Source organism: Echinococcus granulosus (genome assembly GCF_000524195.1).
Source record: "Echinococcus granulosus chromosome Unknown EG_S00004, whole genome shotgun sequence".
Taxonomy (NCBI): domain Eukaryota; kingdom Metazoa; phylum Platyhelminthes; class Cestoda; order Cyclophyllidea; family Taeniidae; genus Echinococcus; species Echinococcus granulosus.
The window spans coordinates 676,059-702,207 of record NW_020170384.1 but is presented as its reverse complement, the minus strand read 5'-3'; the positions used below and the strand labels follow the sequence as shown (position 1 = coordinate 702,207).

Below are 26,149 nucleotides of genomic sequence, written 5' to 3'. Positions count from 1 at the left end.
GTTGCCCTTATCACGTCATAACTTCGTGGGCTTTCTGTCCCCTAATAGTGCTGTGAAGGTAGTTAATCTTATTCCTCTTTAATATTAACTGCTCTTTTTAACGGATAGTAGTAATGGAGTGATATCGTCTGCTCTAACTTTACTGTTCTTTATCAGTAGTGTTTTACCCAATCACCTATTCGAATGTTCTAAAGTGTCTACAATCTCCAGTCCCAAGAAGTATTCACTATTCAGTATTAGATCCCCTTTATAAGCAGTCACTCAGTCCTTTAGCTTACTGTCACCTTCACCATCCGTATTTCACCCGCTTTTCGTATATTTTAGCTTGCCAATATGCCTGCGGACGCGTTCTACGTTACCAAATTACTGGAAGAGACGGGCGTCTGTGTTGTGCCCGGTAGCGGTTTCTCTCAGAAACCTGGTACCTTCCATTTCCGGTAGGTGGAAGTCTAATCATCAGGTGGACTCATTCTAAACACCGCCTTTGTGTTTTGTGCTTTGTTTTTTTTAAAGCATTTTATAGCGGCCCAATTGTCCTCTAAGGTCTTATGAGACATACGCGCCCGGAGGTAATTTTATTATAAACAGAGAAGGGTTGGGAGCCTGGGCCAAATGGGGGCAACTAACAAGAGCTGGTCCGTCACTGATGCAGCGGATGACTGCATCGTGCATGGCCATTCCTTTGGAGCGCAAGATGTGTATAAACAGCTGGAATGACTAATCATCCCCTCCCCTTTCAGCGTCTCCATTAGCCTTAGATGTGACCAGCTGGCTTTCCAGATTTAAAGTCACACACGCACGTTAGCACTGGGATGTGCATTAGCCACGTTTCGCTTTTCGAGAATTTGGGAGGTTGTGCTTGAACAAGATTGCTGGACGAACGGCGCCACCGCAGTGGTGCGTTCTACTTTTCATAGTAGTGAGTTCAATGACCATAGTCTCTAGAACGTTAATTTAATCGTAATGCGATTCTCTTGACTTGGATGTCTAATGGTAGACAATGCAGAGACTTGCCATTATTAACGAAAATTCAAGTGTTTGCGCCGCTATGAAAGTGGGAATAGTGCAGGTTTAGGATCACCTTTAACTACTTTTTCAACTTTATGCACTATCAAAATGTTTACTTTTTCTTGAAATTTGGGTCATAAATGCATATTTAGTTTTCGAATGAAATACTATTTCATTTATTGTGTTTATTTTGGCATGCTTCTTTGCAAAGTAAGAAATGGCTGTTGATCAATTTCGGAAACTCCTTAACTGATGGACCAACTGAATTTTCGGACGTATTTATTGCCTCCAAATCCATTAATGTACTAGGCAAAGCCTTGTTAGATTGATTGGTGTTAGTAGACCTAGTGTTCATTTAAGTATTTTACAACGGGCATTTCAACTTCAAATATGTAGACTTCTAGGGTGAACTTGGAGATCGCGCAATTTTTAGGGATATGTCTAATTTCATCATCCAACACAGTTTTGCATGTGGACTCAGGTTTGCCATTCGCGCCCAGAAGCAAGTCCCGCGATCCAAATGAATTCACGTATTTTTGTATCATTACGTACTCAACGGTATGAGTAGATCGTCGGCATGCCTGGAACGAACCACGTATGATGCAGTTGACACCTAAATAACCATTCATATAAATAGCGTGGACCCATTCAAAATGCCAAATCGAAGGGTCTTGCTTCAAAATGTATTAAGCGATTACTTTTCTCCTTGTAGAACGACCATCCTTCCAAAGGTAGAACAAATGCATGTGATGATGGAACGTCTGGGCCACTTTCATTTAAACTTCTTGAAGACCTACAACTGACTGATTGCTCGCTCTCGCCAAATGGTGATTCGGTCTTAATACTCGATCTAAATGCTTTGACAATCGCTTTTTCCTGCGGGTACAGACCTTTTTACATTCGAAACAAAACGCGATCCCACCTTATTTAATCTTTTGGTGTGAAATTTGATTCCTTCCACTGTTATATTTCGTAATGACAAGTTTAACACACTTCACTTGCTATTGAAAAGACGGGAGAGAACATTTTCCTCCTACTGTTTTTAGAATGCCGAAGTGATTTTGGTTCTCAACACCAAATTTCTAGCCTTTATAGCGGGCTAGCGGTCACTAGCTCTTTTTGCCTCAATTTAGGGAAGGAACATTTCTTTCACGAATGAAGAATGATGAATAAACGTCTCGCTTAGTAGTGTTTGGTGCATAATCCTACCTGTGAGATCTCAACTGACTTCAAAGCACTTTAATTTTGATTTATCTAGAAGAGTTGAGTCTCTGCCACGGCAAGCCTTGGATTTGTAACACTCGTTTATTGTTGCATCTCTGTCACAATCCTTATGGGAACCGTTTACAGTAAGGCGCAATTTCCAGCTGTGGTTTCTGCTATGAAATTAATGATATTGAAGTACCAGGGAACCTCAATCAAATGAAGGTGTTCGGTTTATTCGTTCTTATTTTTTCTAAACCAAAAAATGCACCTAAAGCACTACCATAAAAATAATTTGTTAGGTAGAATCGCATCAGCAATCGAACCGACTTCATGACGGAGACCTGGGCTTTTTTAGTCGTGACGCTGACCAATTTCGACGATAAGTATTGTTAAATTTAATAAATTGGTATTGCAATCTAAATATAAACAAATCGACATGTTCAATCAGGTAGTCTAAACAAACTCTAAACGTAAGGCAAATAAGCAGTTGATGAGACCGAAGTATACGTCGCGTGAGTGATGATTTTCGTCGAGTTGTCCGAATTATTGGCTTAAAAAACGGACTAAACTCCCAGGACAATCAAATCACTTTAGGAATGCAATTACGAAATTGCAATCTGCGTCCAAACTAGTTGGATTAGGAAAATAGGCAAAGTAAACGAAGGGAAAAAAGTGTGTGCCAAAAAAGGTGTATAAGTGATCTGATGAATCGCTTTGTAATGCCGTATCAATTTCGTCTCAAAACAAAGGCCATAAACTTGAGAAAAAATAGAGGGACTTAGTGGGAATATCAAATGAGCCGAGGTATTGAGAAAAAGACGTTGGCTTATAGCGGTCTGCGGTGCCTGGCAATTTGCCTGATTCCCCTACTCTTAACTGTATTTGTGTCCATAATGCAGTTCCGTTCTTGTTACTATGATTTCCTCATTAGCTCGTCTTCATGCTAGTTCTAAGTTTGAGTCTCTCGCGTTCCGTAGTACTATTTTTCGAAGAATATTAGAATTGGAGCCTCAAGGCTTCAAATTTTCGAGTGGGTTCCTGATCCTTCACAGCTTCAAGGGAGGTCGACGGTTTTCTTGAACGTTTCATTAATGTTAGGCCTAACTCGTAAGGTTCTGGAAATGCCGCAACAATGTTTGGGCAATGAATTTGCCATTTTTAGAACCTCAATTTCAGTCCCGTGTGAGAGTACGAATAAAATTCCCTCTGGCTCATATCTAGTCTGTTAACTTCGGGACAGGTGAATGAGTTAAGGCCCGCGCGCTAGTGAGGCAAAGGGACCAGAGCATAAGAAGCTTAACACTTTTAATTCAAAATGTAGCTCCTCGTTTCAACTCCAGTTACTAACTGCAGACTCAACTCCGTGACCGACTAACTGCTGGAATCAATTTTCTGGAAACGTAGCGAAGGCTGTAGTTGATTCCGAATCCCAATTTTCGACCTGTTTAAAATGTTACTTGAACAGCATCAGGGTATGAATGCTGCCGCGAGAGTTAAATCCGCGATTTTATACATTATAATTTATTAGGACAGGACTGTCCGCAGGCTCGAGGCTAATACCGTAAGAGCACCGTAATACGACACCCAATAAAAATATGAGTTATGTGGTTTAAAACATTGGCTTCTGACCGTACATATGCATGATAGGAACGGCTGCTCTAAGAACCAAGTTCTGCCTTTAATTCTCTCCCGCTTGCTGCTTATCCTACCTACCCATTTAGCCGCGTCAAGGGTGCGTGCAAATTATTTGATTATCGACACAGACGACGGTGAAGCCTTAACTCCTCATTATTCCTTTAAACCCTTTAAATTTGTCGTGCATGGTAGGGCTTCTGTCACCCTCTGCTGACTCATGTCAAACCTAGTGAATGTCAATTTTTGGTTATTCATCATGGTTCCTCTAACGCGGATTTGGAACATGAGAAATTTGAAATTTTTATTTATATGCCCCACTGAACTTCAATCAAGATTCCCCGATTTTTTGCATTGTTACGCCAAGGCAAACGGGAGGATCAGGACTAAAACAATGCCACTTGACAGAAAAGGCCCTCCAGTAGTTGTGAAAGGAATTTTTTCCTTTAGTTTGGGAGAATCCTTTAGGAAAGCATTGAATTACTCAGTGGAAAAGACTACACACGGGCCTTTAGTCATCGGATTATTTTGACTCCTCTCAAACGTAGTGGCAGGATCCCTCCAATTTGTTGTGGTTACTACGACGTCGTGCTACAGTTTGTCCGGAAGACACCCCACATCAATTCCACGGTTCACTTCTCTTCTTCATGCTCGACTTGAGGTATGTCTATCTGTAGATTTGGCTTGATGACGCCTGGGGAGACTTAACTACTATCACTACTCCCTCTGAACACTTGTTATAATTTTGCCTATTTAAACCTAAGTATTTTTTCTGCTACCTTCAAGGGTGTGGTAAATCTATCCCTGCTAAATCAGAAAGAGCTGTTATTTACAAAGATGATGTTGTTACGTTCTCGAAGGCTGAATACGAAACTTACAATAAGGGTTCACAGAGCCCCATGAAAGTCACGTGGAACTTTCGATTACGCCTGATATATTACTGTTTTGGCAATAAAAAGCCTATTCTTGAAGGACTTACACTCCGACCATGTGCAAACCGAGGAAATGAAGTATGTATTTCGACTTCCATGTTGGGGGCAGAGCTTAGTGATGGTATCCTCCGGGTTTCCAGAACCCATGCCTAGCGTTTGCACAAGGTCCATTTGAGACCATCTCAATGAGTGCTATCGCCGATGGTTTGTGAACGCTTGCAGCATAAGCATGCTGAATACTGTGGTCCTTTCCTTGCATTTACCATGCGTTGGCTATTATCAACACTTACATTGGATATGGATGGAATTCATTACTTCGCACATATAGTGATTTTGCCCGCAGAACACTACGAAAATTTTGGCCGCCAAGAAATACCAAATTCATTTTACTACGGGAAGTTGATTTAGAAGTATCGGTCGCTGATATCGCTTGGCACTGCCCAGACACCAGAACTATCGTCATTACCAAATATGTCCATCCCTAAAATTTTATGGAACTAAAACGCAATGTGGGAAATTTCCTTTTGCATCACTGTAATGCTGCGGATCTGCATGTAGAGCTAATTCAGTGCAGCTCTTCAAATGTTGTGTTCTAGGTTTCAAGCATGCCCAATCTGGGCTCAGGAGGTCTTGAACTACCAAAGGGACGTGCTTAGACCGTCAAGAGGCATTGTTCCCGACAGTGCATTTATTCGCATATGTCAGCTTCTAGGCTTAAGTGCTGGTTCCGGTCATTCATTACACATTGCTTAAATTCTGTATTGCTGATCACTTTATAAAACCCTGGATCAATTCTGGTGATTTAGATCAAGTAAAAGGTTACACATCTATTACTAAACCACAAGAGCTGTGAACCCCAAGACAGCCCGGAGCATAAAGATCCTATCCTTCGTCACTATGGTGAATCATTCCATTACTTCTGCTTTTTTGTATTGCTATATTTATATGCACAATACAGATGCGTTTCTGTCAATCCCAGTTCCTTACTTCTGCACCATTAAGCTCCTTCTGGGCTTGGATGATACTTTGTGGAAGAGTAATAATGTTTGCTTGTAGGCACCCTAGGCGAAAAGAGGTCAGTCCAACCCATCCTCGTAACCTAGCAGACATCACCATTTTCCGAAACAGAGACAAAATCTAACTTCTTGTACACACTGGTGCTATACAAACTTTGTTTGCTCTACCCAATTAAAAGATGTCCTCATCCACACAAACTTCCAACTCCAAGAGCTTGAAGTCAGGGGCAGAAGAAACACTGAACGCGTTACAGTAGTACCACACTAAAAGCAATCTAAAATTGCGAGTTGGTACCGTAAGAAATAACATATGCCTAAAGAAGGTCTCTAGACTAAAAATACCAAGGTGGTCATTCGCGATGATTCTATTATGCAAATATGAAAAACTAGAATATTTGCCTTTTTGTGATTTTACTTAATGCTAGAAGCTTTCTTATATATAATCTGGTAAATTTCATCATAAATATGCACTTCAACAATACTTTGTGTTTTTCATTTTGTTTTAAGTTGCATGTCGACCGGTACCAATTTAGTTTAATCGGCGGAGTCGGTCTTCTTCGCGCGTTTTGTTTTGGCGTGTTTTAAAAATGGATCGTAAGCTTCTTTTTTTTCTACAAATCTTCAGCCTCTTCTCGACCTCGTCGAGTTAGCCAGAAGAATGAAAGTAGATCGGACTTGTTAAAAAAAATTCGGGAGGCCAGAGAGCGTGGTGAACGTTACATTGTCGTAAGTTGCCCATCGAGATTGTTTTTACTCCTAAGGAAACCATCGAAAAACCTGTTTATGAAACAGTAGATGAAAAGACCTACTCTAAAATAGTTCAGGAACGTATCGAAGATGACTGGATTGTGGACGATAGTATGCTAGGATATTTTCTCATTGCTTTAGATGGGCTTGGCTATGTGGACGATGGTCGAGAACTATTCGACGATCATGATGGTGATCTTGAACAAAGTGGGTCACATAAGAAATCCACTCGTGGATATACCGGGACTAAAAAACGTCTCAATCCTGACTTACGTCCCTCGTCATCCTCTCCTAAAAGTCATTCCAAGGATATTCGTCACATGTTCGCAGCTTCCGCATCCCGCCAGCCTAAGCGAGTATGTGGATTTTTTGGATAATTTTGGCCATTCAGGCTGCAGATACTGTTGCTGATGATGCAGCTCTGGATGACCTACTGGCAGAACTGGATGCGGACAGACCTAAGGATCCACCAGATAAAAAACCCAGAATGGACGGGATTCGGAAGAATCTTTCTGTAAAACAAACTCCGAAACCATCTGTTGTACCCCATTCACGTCGTGAAACCTCCTATGCAATTAGATCTCGACCGCTACCACCTAAGCCGCGGCAATCTCATTCGTCCGTAAATCTGGATTACGTGGAAATTCAGTCCAAAGATAGCAAGACATTAAAAGTCTCCCCGGTTAAGCCAAGTTAGCCTTTTTTGACTTGGTTAATGCAAGTTTTTAGGTCCCGTAGTTGGGCTTGAACCGGAACCCGAATCTACTTTGAGAGCCGTCGGCGTTTCTGTGGTCGATGATGTAACTGAAGCTGCGGAAGATGAGGAATCGATGGGAGTGGTGAGTCCAGACCCGGAGCCTCCGGTCAATGTGCCCTGGCTCAATGAGGAAAATGAGAATGCTGAAGTGTTGCGTGCTGATGAGAACTCTTCCGCGGGCTCTTCAGACGGCGATTCTGGGAGTCTTCGATTTTTCTGGTTAGACGCTTACGAGGATTTGATGAATCAGCAAGGTATAATGCTTTAAGATAATTCCATTTCTATTTTTAATCATCGGGTTTTAATTAGACGACCTTGCCAATCCTAGGCGTGGTCTTTCTCTTTGGCAAAATTCCCTGCAAGGAAGATCAGTCTGGTTTTTGTAGCTGTTGTATCCGCGTTAAAGATCTGGAACGGCGTGTCTTCTTCCTCCCCTCCACGTCCACTGTATGTAACACATACGGAAAATCTCCGCATTTTTGATATATTTGTACTCATTTCGGTCGTTTATTTTCAGGGGTGTACAGTTAAGGATGTTTACGAAGAACTTCGAGAACTCAGCGGTCAATGTAAAATCGGTAAATTTAAATGTAAAGTGAGTTTAATGCATATATTTATCAGCTCCTGTTAATTTGTCTCATATGTATTTATGTATGAGCAGTATTAAGATACCCTTCACCTATATCTAAGCAAACTTGCTACTGCCATATGTCCTCAAAACTTTATGATTATAACCATTTATAGAATCGTTTGTGTGTTATGTCTCATCTGTTCAACTTTACCTCTGCTGTTTTGGCTTTTCGCCGTTTATACTTTATGCATAGTATTCCAACGGCACTCCTTTATGTCTCCTCATTCTGTGCCAACTTTCCCTCTTGCAGCCAACTACAAAAAAGTACTGCTTTGAAGATGTCGACGTTCCTAGCGAAGCTGAATACCTTGAGGTTCGTTACCCAGCCTCCTATCCATCCCTTCCTAGCGACCTTAAAGGGAAGACATTTTCTCGAATCATGGGTTCCACTGCCTCATTGTAAGTCTCTTGTCCTGGGTTTTAGATTTATCAGCTTAGATTTATCGCTTTTAAATGTTGCATCGAAACTTATTTTGGTTATCCATCGTCAATTTCATTGGGACTATGAAGGACACTACCTTAAATGCCCTACACTGTTTTTGTTTTAGTCTGGAAAGCCTCATTCTTGATCTTCATCTCCGCGGCCCGTGCTGGTTGGAGCTTAAGGGGGCAAGTAAGTACCACTCATTTGGGCTCTCCTTTTATGTTGCATGTTTATTTTGTTACCCAAACCAGCGAAAAATTCAATTTTTCGGGTAATGGCTAGCGTCTCCGAGGTAAGAGTCTTACAGACTCGCTACTTTTCACATTTTAGTAAATAAAGCATGCAATGGCTTATTGACTCGTCTTTTGATCAATTGGTTGCCTAGTTATTGTGCCCATATATTCGTTTTTAGTTGAAACTGATTTGTGTAGTGAAAACAGTTGTGGGTTTTGGAATTCCATAATTTGCATTGGCAAAAGTCTTTTACTGCCTTTTAATATAATTGAGATTGAATGGACTAGATGATGTATCCACTTGTATTCATCTGTTAGTACGTCTTTATCATTTTAGCCTATCGGGGTTTAATTTTCGGGGGAATGTTTAAATTCTTCCTTGTAGTTTTAATGTGTAAGATAGATTGGTCCGTTTTCATCCGTAATACTTCACATAAGCTCATATCGCAGCTTAAAATGTTTCAAGTTACTAATGGGAGTGGCGAGCTCGCCTTTGTAAATATGTTATCAAGTGGTTTGGTATAATTTAGGTTGTGTAAACGTTGAAGTGCCGAATGACAAAGCAGATGTCTCATTTAGCGCTGATTGCTTAGGCGAATTCTCCCATGTGCGTTTAACGAAGATATCTCACTGTGGCCTAACGGTTCCATTCTGTGTCAAGGCTAATCTTGATCTACCCATATGCATGTGTAGTTTGATGCACCAAGGTTTTGGTGCGTTTTTTTATGTAAACTATTCATTTGTAACGTGAATCCATTTTTTTTCAATGTTCTTGAGATGTAATTGCCTATTACGCATAGTTTACCTGATTTTTGCCTAGCTAATATGGTTTCTGATGGTGACCTACAATCTTATCAGCTGATGTAATTTAATGCCTAAAAATCAATCCATTGTGGTCAACAGTTTTCGCACATCCAAGGTTTACATCCCCACAAATTCTACCAAGACCACATTTGTCTGTCAGGATAGGTAAATTGAGTTCATTTTTCTAGACACATTAGCATTTAAGGATTTTGAACAATTTTAAATTGATTAAGTTTCCTTATACCGTACTCGAGGCCTTGTGCTGCTTGGGACTATCTTCTCTCGGCGTCTGTTTCAGCTCTTCTTCAGCCACAGTTGAGTTGGTGCAAGGTGGACTACGACTTTTCCTTCCAGCAGCCCAACAAAATGCTCAAGTTGATAGATGTTTTAGCGGCCCGTAGCGATAATCTTGCACTGCCGCCTGCGCCGCCCATTCGGATGGTGGCATTGGACGTCAAGTCGGTCGCGCGCAAGCAGAGCAACTCTGCTGAGGTGAGCATTGCTTGTCTATTTTCACTCTCACTTCCCTGTTAGTGGTCTGTTTTCTAATCTGCAATAATATGAACAGTAGGAAATTGTTTTCACTATTTGGGATGCCATTGTATTTCATGTGATGAACAGGTGCCTTAGTTGCCTACATTTTATAGCTGGCTGTGCATTCTCCTCACACCTTTCTCCGTATATGGATGTGATTTGACCGTCACTGTTACATTGAGGTTTTAGTAGTGATTCTCTTTTTTAAAACAAGGTCAAAACTGGCCTGATTTTATCCCTCCGCTAAACAATCTTTTTGTGCGAAGCAAACCAGTTTCTGTCGTCTCTTCATTTTGGGGTATATAGTTCTATGGTGCGGTGTTTGACATCAGCTCAGCATCATAAATTTTAATAAACGCATTGAATGCCATTTATCCTGACACATATGCTCATACATGAATTCTACCCATTGTTATCTGATCCTGCAGTCTGATTCTAGTTCTATGATTTAGTCCAGAGATGGTTGACTAGTATTCATAAGTTACTTTTTTGTTATCATCAAGCAGAATAAATATGGGAGCAACATTCTTTCATTGAGCCTGTTTTTTTCGTTTCCTACACCAGGAATCTGTTTTCTGTGTTTGAAGTTTGAAACCGGCTCATAAAAGCCACACTATGATTGGTATTTTTACACATTATTACCTGAATTGGTCAGCTCGTTCACCATCATTACAGCTTATTTCATTAGGCATTTAATTTGGGTTATTATCTACCTCAGTTACTAATATTCATATGCGATGCCTTTATTTGCTGGAACCATGGGATAATTTATTTCATTAGCAGATGGTCGCATTTGAATTAGATGTCCTGAATTTAAACCCTTATTCATCACCTTATTTCAGGTATAAAATCTCTCCTTTGAGTGTGCTTTTTTTTTAAAATCGGGCGCCTGCATCAATATTAAGTCGATACTATTTCATTATCAAAGGATGATTCTATGAGTACATCATGTTTTGCATCAACACAATTTGTTGAGTAGTACACGGCCCTTTCGCAGAATGGACTTGTTTTTACTTGGATTCAGGAGTATTTTTGATATGTTGAGACCGGATTTGGCTAAGAACAACAAAAACGGACTTAGCTTGATTTACTTGGGTCTTTTAAACGTCCGAAATGGTGTTTTTGTCAAATTATCTTGCCCTTTTTCAGATCATCTCTGTAGGCCTCTTGATTGACAATCACTTTAATCTGGATAAACCCGGTGGTAAAAAGGCATTCCAGTCACATTATCTTGGTAAGTTTGTCTCGCTGTTGTATTTGTTCATCCTTCTCTGATATTGTCACACGCCCACCGTGTTTTCCAGTTTAAACATCAGTACTACTCTGTTTGAAGAACTTTCCCAGTTTGTATGATGGTTTTCATGTGGCCTTATTTTGCTCATTTTCTGCCATAACTCAGGTAAATCTTTAAATTTCGCGCTGCTGTTTTTAATTCTCGTCTGTCATCGTATTGAGCTGGCCATCGAAAAGTTTAAAATTCGCAAAACCTTTCCTGCTACCATCTCTTTTGTGTTCCCTCCTGGTGACACTAGTTCATGGAAACTTCCAGTAAGGCTTTGAAGATGGGGGAAAAACATTAACTCAGATGGGTATCAGCATTGAGAACTGATTGCGTAAAGTTGGGTGAAACAGCCTTTGTTTATGGAATTCCTATATTGCGTCCGACTGCATTCCTCAGTTTTGTATTTCAACCGAAATGGTGTTTACTGATTCAGTTTCGCCCAAGAAGCATTTCGTGGACTTTTAAACATTTTTTTTAGTACAAGCAAGGCTTCGAAGCCAAAAGATAGTTAACAAAAACGGAGCACGATTATATTAATAGGACACTACCTCAAAAGGGCTGGCATAAATCCAATTTCGCTGTCCTGGTGCATTCTAATCCAATGTTCATACTTTTAATTAGACGTCATTCACCCTCTTCCATTCACGAAAAATCTCATGGACTTGGGCTTTTGTTAATCGTGCCTTCAAGACTGAAGATGAAAGAAATTGTGGTGGAGGTTCACTACCTTATTGATTTCACTGTTTCCTTGTATATACCAAAAATCAAATGCCTTCTTAGTACATTTGATTAAAGTTGAGTACTCTTAGTAAAGTGATGTTCACGTTTACACCACGCCGCCGAATTTAACGCCCAAAACTCCCAAATAAGCTGTCAATTTGCATCCTTGCGTCTGTTTAACATGAAATTTCCTTCCACGAGCCGCTACTCATTGTTTGGAATTCAAAATAGAATTATACAATGAAATTTTTCTAATACGTAACAATCCTACTCTTTGCGCCGACTTTCGCGCTATCTTTCAGATTGATAGTTCACCATCAGTGGTACTAAATCGTCATCACAGACTACTACTTTTGTTGTTGTAAATGCTTTATCTACTTCTAGTACTTGCACCACCGAGGGACTCAGTGCTGCCTTACGACCTCTCTAAGCGCCTTCCCAGTTGGGGTCGGCAGTATCAGCCACCCTCTAGCAGTGGGAGCGGTGACGACAGCGACGCACCCTACGGTATCGACATGGAGCCCAACGAGCGGGCTCTCCTCGGTCGCTTACTGACGCGCATCCATCGCCTCGACCCCGACCTTCTCGTGGGCCATGACCTCTGGGGTAATCAACTTGATCTCCTGGTGCATCGCCTCGTTTCCCACAAGGTCGCCCACTGGCATCGCATCGGCCGTCTCCGACGCTCACAACACTTTGTTGTTAACTTCAACAGGGTGTGGCACCATCTTTCAATTTCCAGAGTCCGATTTTGTTTCACTTTTGTTGTCCTAGTGTTGAAAGGTTTCGAAGCCGTATTCAACGGTCTCGATTTCAGAGTGTTTCTTAGTACTACACCTAGTATTATCTGCTTCGAGATAGGAATTTCGTCGATAAATTGAGCGTTTAATGGAACCTACTGTTTTCATGCGAAAAATTTTATCAGTTATGATTTTAGAAGGCTCGTTGATAGTACCATTAATGCTACGTATCAAAACCGATTTTCTGTAACATTCAGGACGAATGGCCAAAGAGTGATAAGGAATTTGTAGCTCGGTGATAATAATAATCTAAGGCTTCAATATGTTATTGTGAATGTCTTAAAATCCAGACCCTCAAATTAAGCGAAATAAGGTATACAGAGCTCCATTTCGTACTTGCTGGGACCCAGGTCTGCATAATGTGGGTACTCAAGTCAAGTGTGCTATCTAGTAAATTCTTTGGTTGTTAAAACCGGCTTTTCTGAAGTTCTGGTCAGCTGCACTTTTTAAGTGGCGGAAATTTCACCAGTGTTTGTTTCCCTTTGTATAGTAGGGTGATTCTTTAGATTTTTTGGACTTATTTGCCTCTAAGAAGGTATTAGGATTAGCCTTTAAGTATGTACTTATTCAATCTGGTAAGTCGGCTACACTAATTTTAACGGGAATATTTCTACTACTATCATGAAAAATACAATTTAAGGCTCCTTTTAACCGTCTCGTGTTTTCATATATAATCTTTAACATGTTGAATAATCAGATCCCAACTTGTAAGTAATAGTTTCTACTAGATACTAAGTGAGTTACGCCTTTTTTATCAAGTGGAATTGGCTGTTGTCTTTTCTCATGAGGCGGGAAATGTTAACGAGGAGACGTTAACGTGGTATCTACGACGCACTCGATTGTCGTTCTCAGTAGATAAGGATTTTTTATTCACGTGTGCCACGATTTCATTTTTCCCGCTGCGGGGTCGAAATCGCCGGCTGTTTAAAACGGTCTGCGACACAACTGCTATGAAGTTGACATCTGGATGTAATGGATTTGTTTCTCCTCCCCACGCCAGTCTTGGTTCATGCGCCACGCTCTTCCCGGACGGCTGATATGCGACACGCGAATCTCGGCTCGCGAGCTGGTGCGCTCGCGCACCTACAACCTCAGCGAATTGGCTTTTCAGATCCTGGGAGAGGACACGAAATCACGACGCCAAATTCCTGCCCTTATAGCTCGCCAACTCGCCTCCGCCACCGCCTCGGCTGGTGGTGTCGACGAAGCACTCATCTCTGGCATTGACTTGGAGGTCGACTCGGCTGATCTGAGCTGCCTCTTCCTCTCAGCCACTGGCGTCAAAGAGCTCGCCGATTTTTGCCTCTCGGATGCTCTTCTCGTTCTCCGACTGGCGCACCAGTTGCAGGTGGGTGTAACTATAATCTCGCTAATACAAAATGGGTTCTTACCGTCTTAATAGGCTGTACCGCGATTTGTTTCTATGCTTCGCGGGTTTGTATTCTCCGCTAAGTGTAAAGCCATTCATTCAGTTGGTATCTTTTCACGTCATTGAGTCGAATATTATATGAAAATCTGATTAGAGTTTGGATACAATATATTGTTGCGAGGCCCTCAACATTAGTTAGATTTTTGGGCTTCATGTTTCGAATCTACTAATAGTAGTGGCTGATACAATGCAAATAAGTAGAAATTTCAGTCATTTCCCTTTGTTATTTCAACTATTTGATGGTGCGCTTACCACGTTAAATGTAAGCTTTTTCCAACACTAATTAGGAACCCAAGCACCTTATAGATTAGTTTTATTGTACACAAAATTCTATATGATTAAACCACATAGAACTAAGGTAGAAACGCTGAAACTATCCCATTGATGAAATAGTTTATTTACCTGTCAGTTGTATGATTCATGTCAGCCACGTAATCTCGCTGCATGTGATTGCCACTTTCTGGATCTTCATTCTGCGAATGAGGGAAAAGATAGCTTGCCTAATTGCTTATGTTCCTGAAGATTCAGGCCACGACGCGTTGTGGTAACGTGTCATGCTGACTGTGTACTCCCAGATGTTTTATTTTCTACACGCGTCAGCTGTCATGCATGCAAAGTCGTATTACATTCTTAGCAGATTTCGAGCAATCGGTTTTCTGATGTAAGGCCTAGATATGGAGCACTACGTAATCTACCTACCTCCATATACACATTGGCATTATTTTCATACCAGCCGTTCTGCAAATACATTGAATGGATGTGTTGTACTCAGTACATTTCCGTCGATCGATCTTTCTGCTCCCGCATCATATGTGAACTGTGTAATCTTAGAGACTGAACGCCTTCTACCCAATTACGACAGCTAGATGGGGGTCAACATGCCTCCAATATGCTATACTACTGTAGGTCCCATTTCATGTTCAAGAATCATTATTATTTGTACCGTCCGTTCTGCAAATTAAAGTGGTACAAAAGTAGTCGCTCATGCAGTATATTTTCATTATCTCGGTTTCAATTTAGTTGGCTGCGTTTGTTATTTGCTGCCCGTAGGTCTTACCACTGGCTCACCAGATCACCTCGATCTGCGGCAACGTGTTAAGTCGCACGCTTGCGGGTGGTCGTTCGGAGCGAAACGACGCGCTGCTACTGCACGCCTTCGTGGAACAGGGCTACCTCCCACCTGAAGCGCCCTCACGTCTCCATCCCAGCCGCGAGCGTGGCCGCGGCGTCAAGGACGACCTCGCCGAGCCGCTTGAGACCGAGCATGAGGGGCGCCGCAAACCCACCTACACAGGTGGTCTCGTCCTTGACCCTAAAGTCGGTGGGTCATCGTCCTGGTGCTACTGTTAGAGCATTTTGATCTACAATCGTATAATATGCAACCGCATGACTACCTTGTTGCTCACCCATATGGGGGATGTCAATCTCTCGAATAGGAATAGATGTATTAATTTATGTCGTTTCAATACATTTATATTTGACATAGAAGTGTACCGAAGCGACACTTTTCGGACACCCGAAGGTTCTTTTTTGCTTTTTAAATCGCTGTTATTAATAGCACTTCAATCATTGAAATGCAGTACGTATGCTAAGTATTAAAATGGTTTATTCGGGACTTTTTTGGATTTTACCAGTAACATCTATCTCTTCATCCAGCAGTTTTTAGTACTTTAGTTAAAGGGAACTTTACAGCTTCCCGAAGAAGGTGTTCATTGTTATCATAATTCAATAAGGAATCGGGGGTACGTAAACAATTAGATTTTTAATTTACTCCTGCTGTTCAAAACACCGTTCGAAGTATTTTATTCTTTTGCTTATTTTTGTCACCATCCAGCTGCTTTAATATCCCTTGAGTAAGGGTCACGTCACGTAAATTATGAGTCAATCTGACCATTCGACAAATGACTGAAGGGGGCCATTTTTGATGTCTTTTCAGGATTCTATGATACGTACATTCTGGTGTTGGATTTCAACTCACTCTATCCCTCCATAATCCAAGAGTTCAATCTCTGCTTTTCCACGATGGAGCGCTCCTTCTTCGCAACCAAAGATCCCACTGATTCAAACGCGGTGAGGGTCTCGCTTGCATAGCCGCATTGCTAGCTCTAGTATAACTGGAGATGATCTACTGAAATTGGGAAGTGGCACGAGTTTCAAATGGAAGCATCCACTGCCACTCGAAAGGGGCCGAAACTAAAGTGGCTCCATAGGCTCACAGAAGTGCGAAACATCTATTTCGCCCCAGTTTTTTTTTCGAGTAAATTTTACAGCTTTTCACATTTTGTTCCCCATCTACAGACGGCCACCGAGGACATATACATCTCGGAGCTGATAGCCAGTGTAACGCAGTCGGGCGGAACCAAGTCATTGCAGCAGCATCTACCGACATCTCGAGCACCGGGTATTCTGCCCTCCGAGGTGCGACGACTGGTGGAGAGCCGGAAGGAAGTCAAGAAGCTTATCGCTACCGCCTCGGCTGTCGCCGACGCCGCCAATATGGCTAAGGTGGCCCAATGGAACATCCGCCAGCAGGCATTGAAGATTACCGCTAACTCCGTCTACGGGTGCCTCGGCTTCAGCGCTTCTCGTTTCTGTGCACGCGGTCTCGCTGCTCTTGTCACCGGACTGGGACGTGCTCTCCTCGTCAATACGAAGGAACTCGTTGAAAATATGAAACTTGAGGTGGGTCTTTTTTTGCTCTTATAATCGCCACAATTACCCCTATGTCAATTGTTTTGTGGATCTGATTGAACAGTCCTGCCCCTGTAGTATCATCTTTCTGGGAATGTATTACATGGCACAGGTTTAAGTTTACGGGCAAAGAAGATAGAGTTTGCGTTGATTTTCATAACAGGAAAGTAAAAAGCCTATAAGAACAAGAATGTCTTTTTTGTCTATCTGAGTATAGCTTAAGCTAGGTCATCTTAACACAGAAAACGCAGGTTATAAAATACTACTTTTATTCATAAAAATATGAAGGTATTTGCTTTTCTAATAACACTACTATGCTACCGGTTTCGTTTAATAACATTTTCGTCCCTGCTTATCGTGCGTTATCTGTCTAGAAAGAATGCATGATTAGCATCAATCAATGGAGTAAGTAACCATCACAGTTTAAAACGTTTTAATTTGAAAAAAAATTGTACTTTTGACTTTTCTGTCGATTTTACTGTAGAGAAAGAGGCGTAGGGTACCACCGTAACAATGATTTAACTAATCGTTAGGCTACTGACGGCTCGTTCCACTTTGCAAGTTTCTTTAGAAACATATTTCGAAGTACTCTTTCAACATCAGAACTGCGTTACGAGTTTCATTCGCAGTTCAGTGAAAGCTTGCTTATTCTCATTTTAGTCAACGTCCACAGAAGTACACCAACTTGTATTTAACCGATATATACAGGAATAGGGACACATCACTATTGTAAAGCATTTTCCTTGCTTTTGCATGCTAGATTTTCTGGTTTTTAGTAAAAAAATGTGGAAAGTACGCTTGAGATACACCTCCAGACCCCCATATTTGTATACTTGACCCTTTCACGACCAATAACTGAGTTTTGTGTATCAAATCTGAAAGATTCATTTACCTAGTGCTGAATCATTTGTTGTCCAGTTTGAGGTTTACATAACCTCCTTACCGAAGAATTCAGCTTCAACTTGTGGCGATTTCATTCCGTTGCCAGCATACTTTCTCTTGCCCGCTCTTTTTTCTCAGTATAGCTTTGTAATCACTGTAAGCTCTTGCTAAACACTGTTAGCGCAGGACATTGTAAGGCGACCCTGCATTTTGCATCTTATTTACTTTCCACTGAAAAATAAGCCGAATGATAAATGCAGGACCATCCATATACGAATGACGGTAATGCTGAAATTGTTAAAACAGAATACTAAACAGTCTCGTACCTAGTGAACACCAAATTACGTATGAGCTCAACGCCCAAGTACTAATTTGCTCTTCTATCCATTCGTTTAAATAATGAAATAGATGGTATAACAAGTGTTAATGTAGTTGCTATTATGAATGAGATACATTAAGCGTTCTATTCTATTCGTCGAGGTCACAAAGAATTCAAACTGTAAACCCTGAATCGTTCATAGATTTATCGAGGTCATTGATGCGAATTTTGTTCGTATCATCCCTATTAACAATGATAAAATTGCACAGCTATAGCTGTTGAAATATAGCTTCCTACGACCTCATACATCGTGCTTTATTAAGAGTAGATCAGAAAATGCTCTAATCGGAGATGGGCGGATTGTCGCAGTGCAAATACCTCAGAAGTAGAGCGGCAAACGCTGGTATGGGTTAGTTGTTGATTATGTCGGTTAGAGGTTGGAAAAATGTACGATAATCAAATTTGTTTACGAATTGACTGACTTTCATTGCCCACTCTCGATCTTAGAATTTTCAATTCAACCGATTAAACTAATTGATCAGTGTAAATGTGCTAATGCGGTGGTGGTCGTTGGCGTAGGTGATATACGGTGACACGGATTCAATAATGGTGAATACCAATTCTACGGATCTGCTCTCAGCTCTGGCGATAGGGGATAAGGTGAAGCAGGAAGTGAATCGTCGTTACCGCCTAGTGGAGCTCGACATAGATGGAGTGTTTGCGGCGATGCTGTTGTTGGCGAAGAAGAAGTATGCTGCACTGGCTGTTAGCCACCCCCTCCAGTACGTTGAGCGGCTGCGCCAACAACAGCCCTCACAGCAGATGCTGCCACCACCGCCGACCAAGACGGAAATGAAGGGTCTTGACATTGTCCGACGCGACTGGTGTCGTCTGGCTGTAGAAGTGGGCAAGTTCTGCGTCGCCACTCTCCTCTCCGGTCGCGCTACCTCTGAAGTCGCGGTCGAGGAGATTCACGAGCATTTACGAACTGTCGCTCAACAGGTCCGCGATGGTAGTCTCCCCAAAACAGACTTTGTCATTACCAAAGTAAGCGCGCGCTGTTCATTCGCTTGGTGTGAACCTCCTATTTATGTACTGGTTGAGCTGGGAACACAGCAGTTGTTTTTGTGCCACAAGATTAGTATTTACTGGAGGAGCTCTAGGAAATTAGCTACTGTTTCTTTGGTAATCATCGCAATTGAACAGCAAATAGATATCTTGCAAGTTTTACGGTCTGGTTAAGTTGCTTACATTTTGAACTGCTCAAATTGTGTTTGGTATTGTTTTCGATATGCTTGAAGTGTCTTGGTTCGATTATCCCGACTTTAAAATGGATTATGGATTTGAATGACTGTGGGAGGTTACTTGGCGAAATTTGAAATCAAGCTCTCTAATGAAGCAAATCTATCTTAATCAAGACAAGGTAACTACCGTTTGTGGTCTGTTTAATTTCGCTGCCGGCTTATTTACACTAAGTGCATCCTAAAATTCATATTTTCCGACAGTTGAAGTTTAATACTTGTGAATAAACTGCTTTGTCGTGGATTAATCGCGCTTGTATGGAAGTAGCTAGAGAATACCTTGGTTATCAAAAGACTTATTTTAATTGAGCGTTGTTTTGTTATTTCTGTTTACTATTAAACTGAATTGTACTTGTAATCCTCATCTAGCGAAGGATTGAGGATCATTGGTTAGGTCTTAGTATTGTCACAGTTACTGAATCATTTAAAGATATAAACTGCCTTTTAATTAGATTACGGGCTTACAGTCATGCGGTTATGCAGGCGTATGCGGTTTGTTCTGTACCCCCAAAACAATCATATTTTATTGTCTCTGCTTTTGTCGTTGTATATCTCGGCTTTAACTCAAAGTTTTTACTTTCTTCACCCCACCAGATGTTGACCAAGAATCCCGAGGATTACCCTGACGCCAAATCCCAGCCACATGTGCAAGTTGCCCTGAGATTCAATCAGCAGACGGTTTCCAGAGGCACAGGAGGCGGTGGTGGTCACCGATTCCGTGCCGGCGATACAGTGGAATACATAATTTGCAATGACGGCACTTCCAGATCGTCTGTGCAGAGGGCCTACTCTCCTACCGAGCTCTCCACTGGCATGAGGCCCCCCGAAACCAGTAGTGGTGATGGCGACCGTACGTCGAGGGTGAAGCATAAGAATCAGGAGGAGCGACTTACAATCGATGTACACTACTATCTGGCAAGCCAGATTCACCCTGTGGTTTCTCGCCTCGTCGCGCCTATTGAGGGCACCTCACCAGCGCACATTGCTGACTGCCTGGGTCTCGACTCTGCCTCCTATCGACGCTCAATGGCAGCCACCGCTGCCGCTTTCGCTGGCGATGAAGAGGCATGTCTCTCTACCTCCTCACCATTATCACTGTCTAGATTCACTCACACATTAATCCATTGAGTTTTTGTGTACGTACAGACTAACGACAATGGGTCAATGTTCTCTATCAACTCCCTGATTGACGTGGACCCTCTGGTCCTAGCCTGTCTTGCTTATCATGAGGGGAAGCAGTGCCCCGGAAAGGCACTCATTCGCACCTCCCCGTTCACACAATCCGGTCTTGCCATGTGGGTGGTAAGTTGCCGATGGTAGTTATTTGGATTGACACCGGGCTCCGTTTCGGTAGATGGTTGGGTACTCCTTCCTAAAATTCTACAAATGTTTACTGTTGTAAGCGTGCTTTTGTAAGGGCTTATTGCGGCCTCATTTCGAGTTTTTATTGTTTTGAAATTTGTTATTGAAAATCCCTAATTACGCAATTATGTACACAAACAAGTGACTGTGAATTTCCACCTCAAGCCTTCTCCTGATGAGTCGCGATTGCTATTTTCGGAATTATTGTTGTAAATGCAGCTACCGTAAATTCTTCTTCCAAACAAGAGTCATTTGAATTTTAGCCAATAAATCATGCATAAGTGAGTTTCCCGTCTTATTCTCTTTTAAACTTGTGATTTTACAAATAGTCATCATCTAATCTGGAAGCGTAAAGTCATACTGGAAAAGTGATCTCCAGTCGTTGAAGTTGTCTGCGTTTGCATGTGTCTAGTCCATTCCCGCGCATTAACAACATGCTTGTACAACCCAAGTCATCACCTATGCTCTGATGAATACGTATTAATGCAGGGTACATGTCTGAATAAGTTATTTAGTAAGTCAAATTACAAATAGCCTATGCCGTCACATTTCGACCAAAATATGCGCTTTATTCACGCAGGGTATACCTTCCTTGTGGACCTTGGTCCTACATCATTTTTTTCAAAAATACAGATTTGTCTTCAGTTTTTCCAACCAGACTGAGGAACTGAATTTCTTGGCATAGCTAAAGCTCCGGATTCTTTAATTTCAGATGCGGATTTTGTAAAGTTTTGCACATTTACACCAAACAACGGAAAATGGTGATAAGTCATTGGATTTGCAAAACACACCCATGCAATCATTAAATTACTTTCCTACTCGTTAACTGTACACTTACGTAATGCTAATCTGTGAATACTGTCTCATGCAGGACAACTTAGTCAATGAATTTAATGACGCCATTCAGGAAGTCGCCTTTTGATTGTAGTTTTGGATTAATTTATGCAAGTTATATTTGTATTCCCACCGAGCAAAGATTAATTTGCGCGACTCTATCACGGTTGACTTGAGCGGAGCTCTGCGCCGCCAGAATTTCCGGAGTGAAAAGCTTCCATACTTAATACTTCTGAAAGTATTTTAGTGCACGGGAAGTTAGTTTCCTTAAAAGAACAGTTGGTTTGTTTTGACCTATTATCTCCGTTTGTTTGCCCTCCCGTTTCCGTGTAAAGTGTCCCGAGTGTGGCGAAGACCTCTTGGGAAGCGCGAGGCACGCCGCCGCGGCGGTGAACCAATTGGTGCTGCAGGCGCGAGCTCACATCGTAGCCTACGAAGTGGGTGTGTTAGTGTGTGAGGATCCTACCTGCGCCCTCGCCACTCGCACCGCCTCCTGTCCTCCCAGCACTGCCACTTCTACCTCCGTCAGCGAAGGCCTCTGGGCATTCGGTGCGCAGCAGCAACAACAGCCGTTATGTCCACTCTGTGGGACTGGCCAAAGTCTCCTGCGTCCCCTACACTCCGAGATGCAACTTTACCGCCAACTCCTCTTCTACCGCCACCTCCTCCTGCCCCCAGAGTCGCTCTTGTCACCAAAGTTGTCAATACCATATGAAGATGGTAAGGAGAATTCCCAGAAACTAAAGAAAAGTCTCGACCAAAATGCGCCCTGTAAGCATAATTTCTCGTTTGGACTTTAATTTGTACTGGATGTGTTTATAGATGAACTTTAAGCCACCATATTAGGATAGTAATTCATATATCCAATGGCAGCTTTATTCATTCCTGCTGACTGCGTCTACCATAGACGTGGATTGTTGAGTGAATTACGAACCATTATATTGGTGCAGAGGTATTACTAGATAATCACAACTTCGACCATCCATATTAAAGGATGACTCTATGTGGTGTAGTTTTTCTGGGCTATAATGTGCTTTCCCTTATTTCGATGTAGCAAGTTGACAGATGTAGACTAATGAGTGAATTAGAAGCTGTAACGTCTGTGCAGAAATCCATACAGTTATTAAAAACTTTGACCAACCTAGCTCATAGCTTTTCTCTCGAGCTCTATGTGTTTCATTCCATTCTTTCCCATTTACGCTAAGTGGGTTGTGTAGAGATGTATCTGGTTATTGACAACTCTGTTCATCCTTGTCCTTGAACCTTACAAGTTGTCCATGTTTTCGCATGCTCACTTCAAAAATTTGCTGTTAATGTGAATTGTCTATCCACGAATCGGTACGTTACGAAGAGTATATGGCCCTCAAATATTTATTTGCCAAATATTGATCATTTTTGAATTTTATAGTTTGTTGGTCTTTTGCTCCTCCCGTAAACCAGCTTTGAAACGAGTTTGTATGCTTTCGTAGTCACCTCCAGATATGGCAAATTACACCTTTTATGTGCTATTCGTGGATCTTACTGGATAATGTGCGATTCAATATAATGAATTTTCCCATCAGTTAGCATGTTTGCCACTAGGGCCTCAGTAGAAAGTCGACCACCACAGGTCAAATGTTATACTGTTCTTATATCCCATCAACTGTCACTAATTTTCTTTACCTAAATCAGCTGCTGTCCAAAAACTGAAAGTGGAATTGCTTTTCCCAAATCAAGAACAGCCTACAACTTTTGTTTTTTTTAATACTTAATATATTGTTAAACGGTTTGGTGCAGCCAGTTATCATGGGGTGATAGAAAACGCCTCGTATATTTGCACTGCTGAACTCAGATAAAAAATAGAGGCTTTACACGTACCGCTAGTAGTGTCAGTCTTAAGGTTTTTGCTAAAACCCACTTCATTTAATTCCGATCGAAATGATAGCGTTTTTACTAGTTTTACCTTGGTGGGTACTATAGCTCAAATGACTGAGAAACGGATTTTTTAAAAAATCTATGTACATGGACCTATGTCGTTACTACAAAATGTTACTTGATAGCTATCACAGATAGGATAGCTTTGCACATTGCATTAATTTTTTACATGTGTAGAGCTTCTCTAAATAGGTATATTATGCACTGCTACTTCCCTGGGAAGATGTTATGTAAACAGAGGTTAGTTGTGTCTTACCTTGCAAAATATCACTTTATGCTGCTAAACAACTTTCAGGCAGCCTCACGACAGTTACACCGTAATAAGCCATTTGAACAACTTTTTGACCCAAAAAGGGCGTCAGCATCGGTTTTAACCGCGGGGTGCGTATTCTGATTAACGGCTTGGAAAGTTCATGTGTAATAACCAAATCAGTTCATTTTAGGCAATTCATTTGACTTCGCCTTTAAGTAATCTCGCACTTATCGTTGACTTTTTCCCAGAAGACTTAATGTATGGAGATGGTGTTGGTCGTTTCCACCATGTATATTTTAGACAAAAATATCGGCGACTTTTGGTTGATCCTGCTTCACGATATCTTGGCCGGTGCAACGTGATACGTGTTGAAAGCATGCTGTCAATTTGGTTTGAACTAATAGGTGTAAATAGGCACTATCAGTCACAGCATTATCACTTTGCGATGATATTCCGCCTTCTTGCTGTTGATGCCACTGGCTGCCACAATCTCTAAGAGAACCCTTTATTAAAATACATTCACCAATTTCCTTGTTTCAATTGCCGTACATTAAAATAATGAGTTCAGTTGATGGTGATACCAATCACACCATAAGGCGAAATCCTTCAATGAGGATACATAATTGTGGGATAGCGCTACTCGAATTGACGTCACTTAAACAAGGGTGCTTTCTGGTCAGACTTGTCCTCAAGGTGGTTAAGACGTATGCCTATCTTTTTAAATCCAGTGGATCTTGCGGGTAATGACCCGTTTTGCTTACTTCCAGATCGTAGTAGTTGATTTAATTCTATTTTTTGCCCTTTAAGCATATATTTTGGATAAGTGCTTATTTTGATTAGGATTAGTTAACACCCAATTTAAACGGTTCTTTAAGAATACTATGTACATTTGAACATTTAATTGCAATTTTAAATCTCATGAAATGAGAAGTATGATCAAAAAACTTCGTTGCTATAAATCATAGCACAAAGAAGACCTAACAAGAAAGCCTAAATGGGGTTGCTCAGCATCAAAAATGGATTGAAGTCCGTCAGGTCGGAACACTAAAGTAAATTACAGCTTTAATTATTCAAAATTAAATCCACTTGATCTTCTCTTGCAGTTGCCTTGCCGTCGGCCATAAGAGACACCCTGGAGTCGGGTCTGCGACAGGTGCGTCGTTACTTGGCGCAGTCCGCCTTCGCCATGGTAGATTTGGGCCAGATTTTCGTTGGCTTACGCTCCACTCAGCCCACTACTGCAGCCGTGACTACGGCGGTCGGCTAGCCTTAAGGGACTTCTCACGGCCTTCTCTCTCCTTCCCTACCTCCCATTTTATGTGGCTCCAACTTTCATTGAAATGTTCACTTTTACAAAGGTGTATTTTTTTTAAGTGTGTGCGAATACCCTTTGTTGACTGAAAGGGATGACTTTCGGGTAATGTTTACATTCGATTCATTCACGAGGACTCGATTAAATGCGGTTTCTGTGGTGGCCTTATAATAAAAGTGCAGCCTTATTGCATTGGTAACCTGAACATGGTTCTGCACTACCAGCGTGGCAGCTATAATCGTGGACGAACTTGCGATTGAACTAGGCATTTTCTGCTATATGGTAGATATACTTGCTTTTGGGGTCGCAAATGCTCTTGATGGTGTAGTTCTGAACAGTAAACTCCCTGGAGGTTTGGGTAATGATTTCAATTTATCTTTTAGCGTTTGGGTGGTTGAAAGGAATTACCAATTCAGTTGCAGCCTTTGAGTTACGAAGATCTTATCTCTAGCGTTTCTAAGCCATTTACTGTAGTCTGGATCAGCTTTTGACGTTAAAGTAGAATCTCCACTCTGAGTGGCCACAAGCAGATGTTGACTTATCATGAAATTGCAAAAACCATTAACAGTTCCTCGGAGCGTAATACTGGTATCAGGGCCCAGGTCGCTGCATTTTGCCGCGAGGAAAACAAAATTCACTAGATGGTATCTTCGAGAAGAATATTGGCGCAAAACAGATCAGGGGCATAATTGTAAAGTTATTGGCGTACGTCCGTTATCTTATATGGAATCAGGGAGGCATGTGAGCTACACAAATTTGATCCCAAATAACGTTGTGACGTGGGGTAGCATTCTGCTCATGCGGTGTTTGTCAATTGTGATCCCGTGGAGTTAAAGTATGTTCCAATTGTTGCATCACCTGAATAAGCATACGTCTTTCTGAAGGGAAGTATTAAAAATCTCCTTCACTTATTTTCAGTGTAGAAGGTTGCGTTAATTTCCAAATGTAATACCGCTAGCTAGCAATAAAAGGTGCCAAACCGCAATCATTTAATCACTATTTGTAGATCTTTGTACATTCAATGCAACAAACTTCACCAGTGTACTCTTTAGCCTTATATAATGACCCTTTACTAATAACTACGGAGTTTAGTGGAAGGAAATTTTGTTTCGCCAGATGGAGCCCT

At 41.5% G+C, this 26,149-nt stretch overlaps 1 protein-coding gene across 1 annotated transcript in view; it reads left to right on the top strand. All coding sequences in view use genetic code 11, as the record gives it.

The window, feature by feature from the left end:
• EGR_01072 (DNA polymerase alpha catalytic subunit) overlaps positions 1–25,664 on the top strand; it is a gene marked incomplete at both ends in the record, with an annotated part of 37,240 nt that extends 11,576 nt beyond the window's left edge. Inside the window, 25 exons of the mRNA XM_024490321.1 lie at positions 325–437; positions 843–897; positions 4,395–4,507; positions 5,375–5,478; positions 6,420–6,520; positions 6,556–6,897; positions 6,933–7,233; positions 7,271–7,552; positions 7,627–7,745; positions 7,816–7,893; positions 8,180–8,328; positions 8,478–8,542; positions 9,689–9,882; positions 11,074–11,158; positions 12,311–12,642; positions 13,727–14,074; positions 15,206–15,476; positions 16,092–16,225; positions 16,454–16,837; positions 18,627–19,094; positions 19,943–20,417; positions 20,478–20,650; positions 21,880–22,315; positions 24,815–24,969; positions 25,554–25,664. Of these exons, the coding sequence (XP_024355140.1) occupies positions 325–437; positions 843–897; positions 4,395–4,507; positions 5,375–5,478; positions 6,420–6,520; positions 6,556–6,897; positions 6,933–7,233; positions 7,271–7,552; positions 7,627–7,745; positions 7,816–7,893; positions 8,180–8,328; positions 8,478–8,542; positions 9,689–9,882; positions 11,074–11,158; positions 12,311–12,642; positions 13,727–14,074; positions 15,206–15,476; positions 16,092–16,225; positions 16,454–16,837; positions 18,627–19,094; positions 19,943–20,417; positions 20,478–20,650; positions 21,880–22,315; positions 24,815–24,969; positions 25,554–25,664 (5,388 nt within the window). The remainder of the gene's footprint in view (positions 1–324; positions 438–842; positions 898–4,394; positions 4,508–5,374; positions 5,479–6,419; positions 6,521–6,555; positions 6,898–6,932; positions 7,234–7,270; positions 7,553–7,626; positions 7,746–7,815; positions 7,894–8,179; positions 8,329–8,477; positions 8,543–9,688; positions 9,883–11,073; positions 11,159–12,310; positions 12,643–13,726; positions 14,075–15,205; positions 15,477–16,091; positions 16,226–16,453; positions 16,838–18,626; positions 19,095–19,942; positions 20,418–20,477; positions 20,651–21,879; positions 22,316–24,814; positions 24,970–25,553) is intronic.
• Between the last annotated feature and the right edge of the window lie 485 nt (positions 25,665–26,149).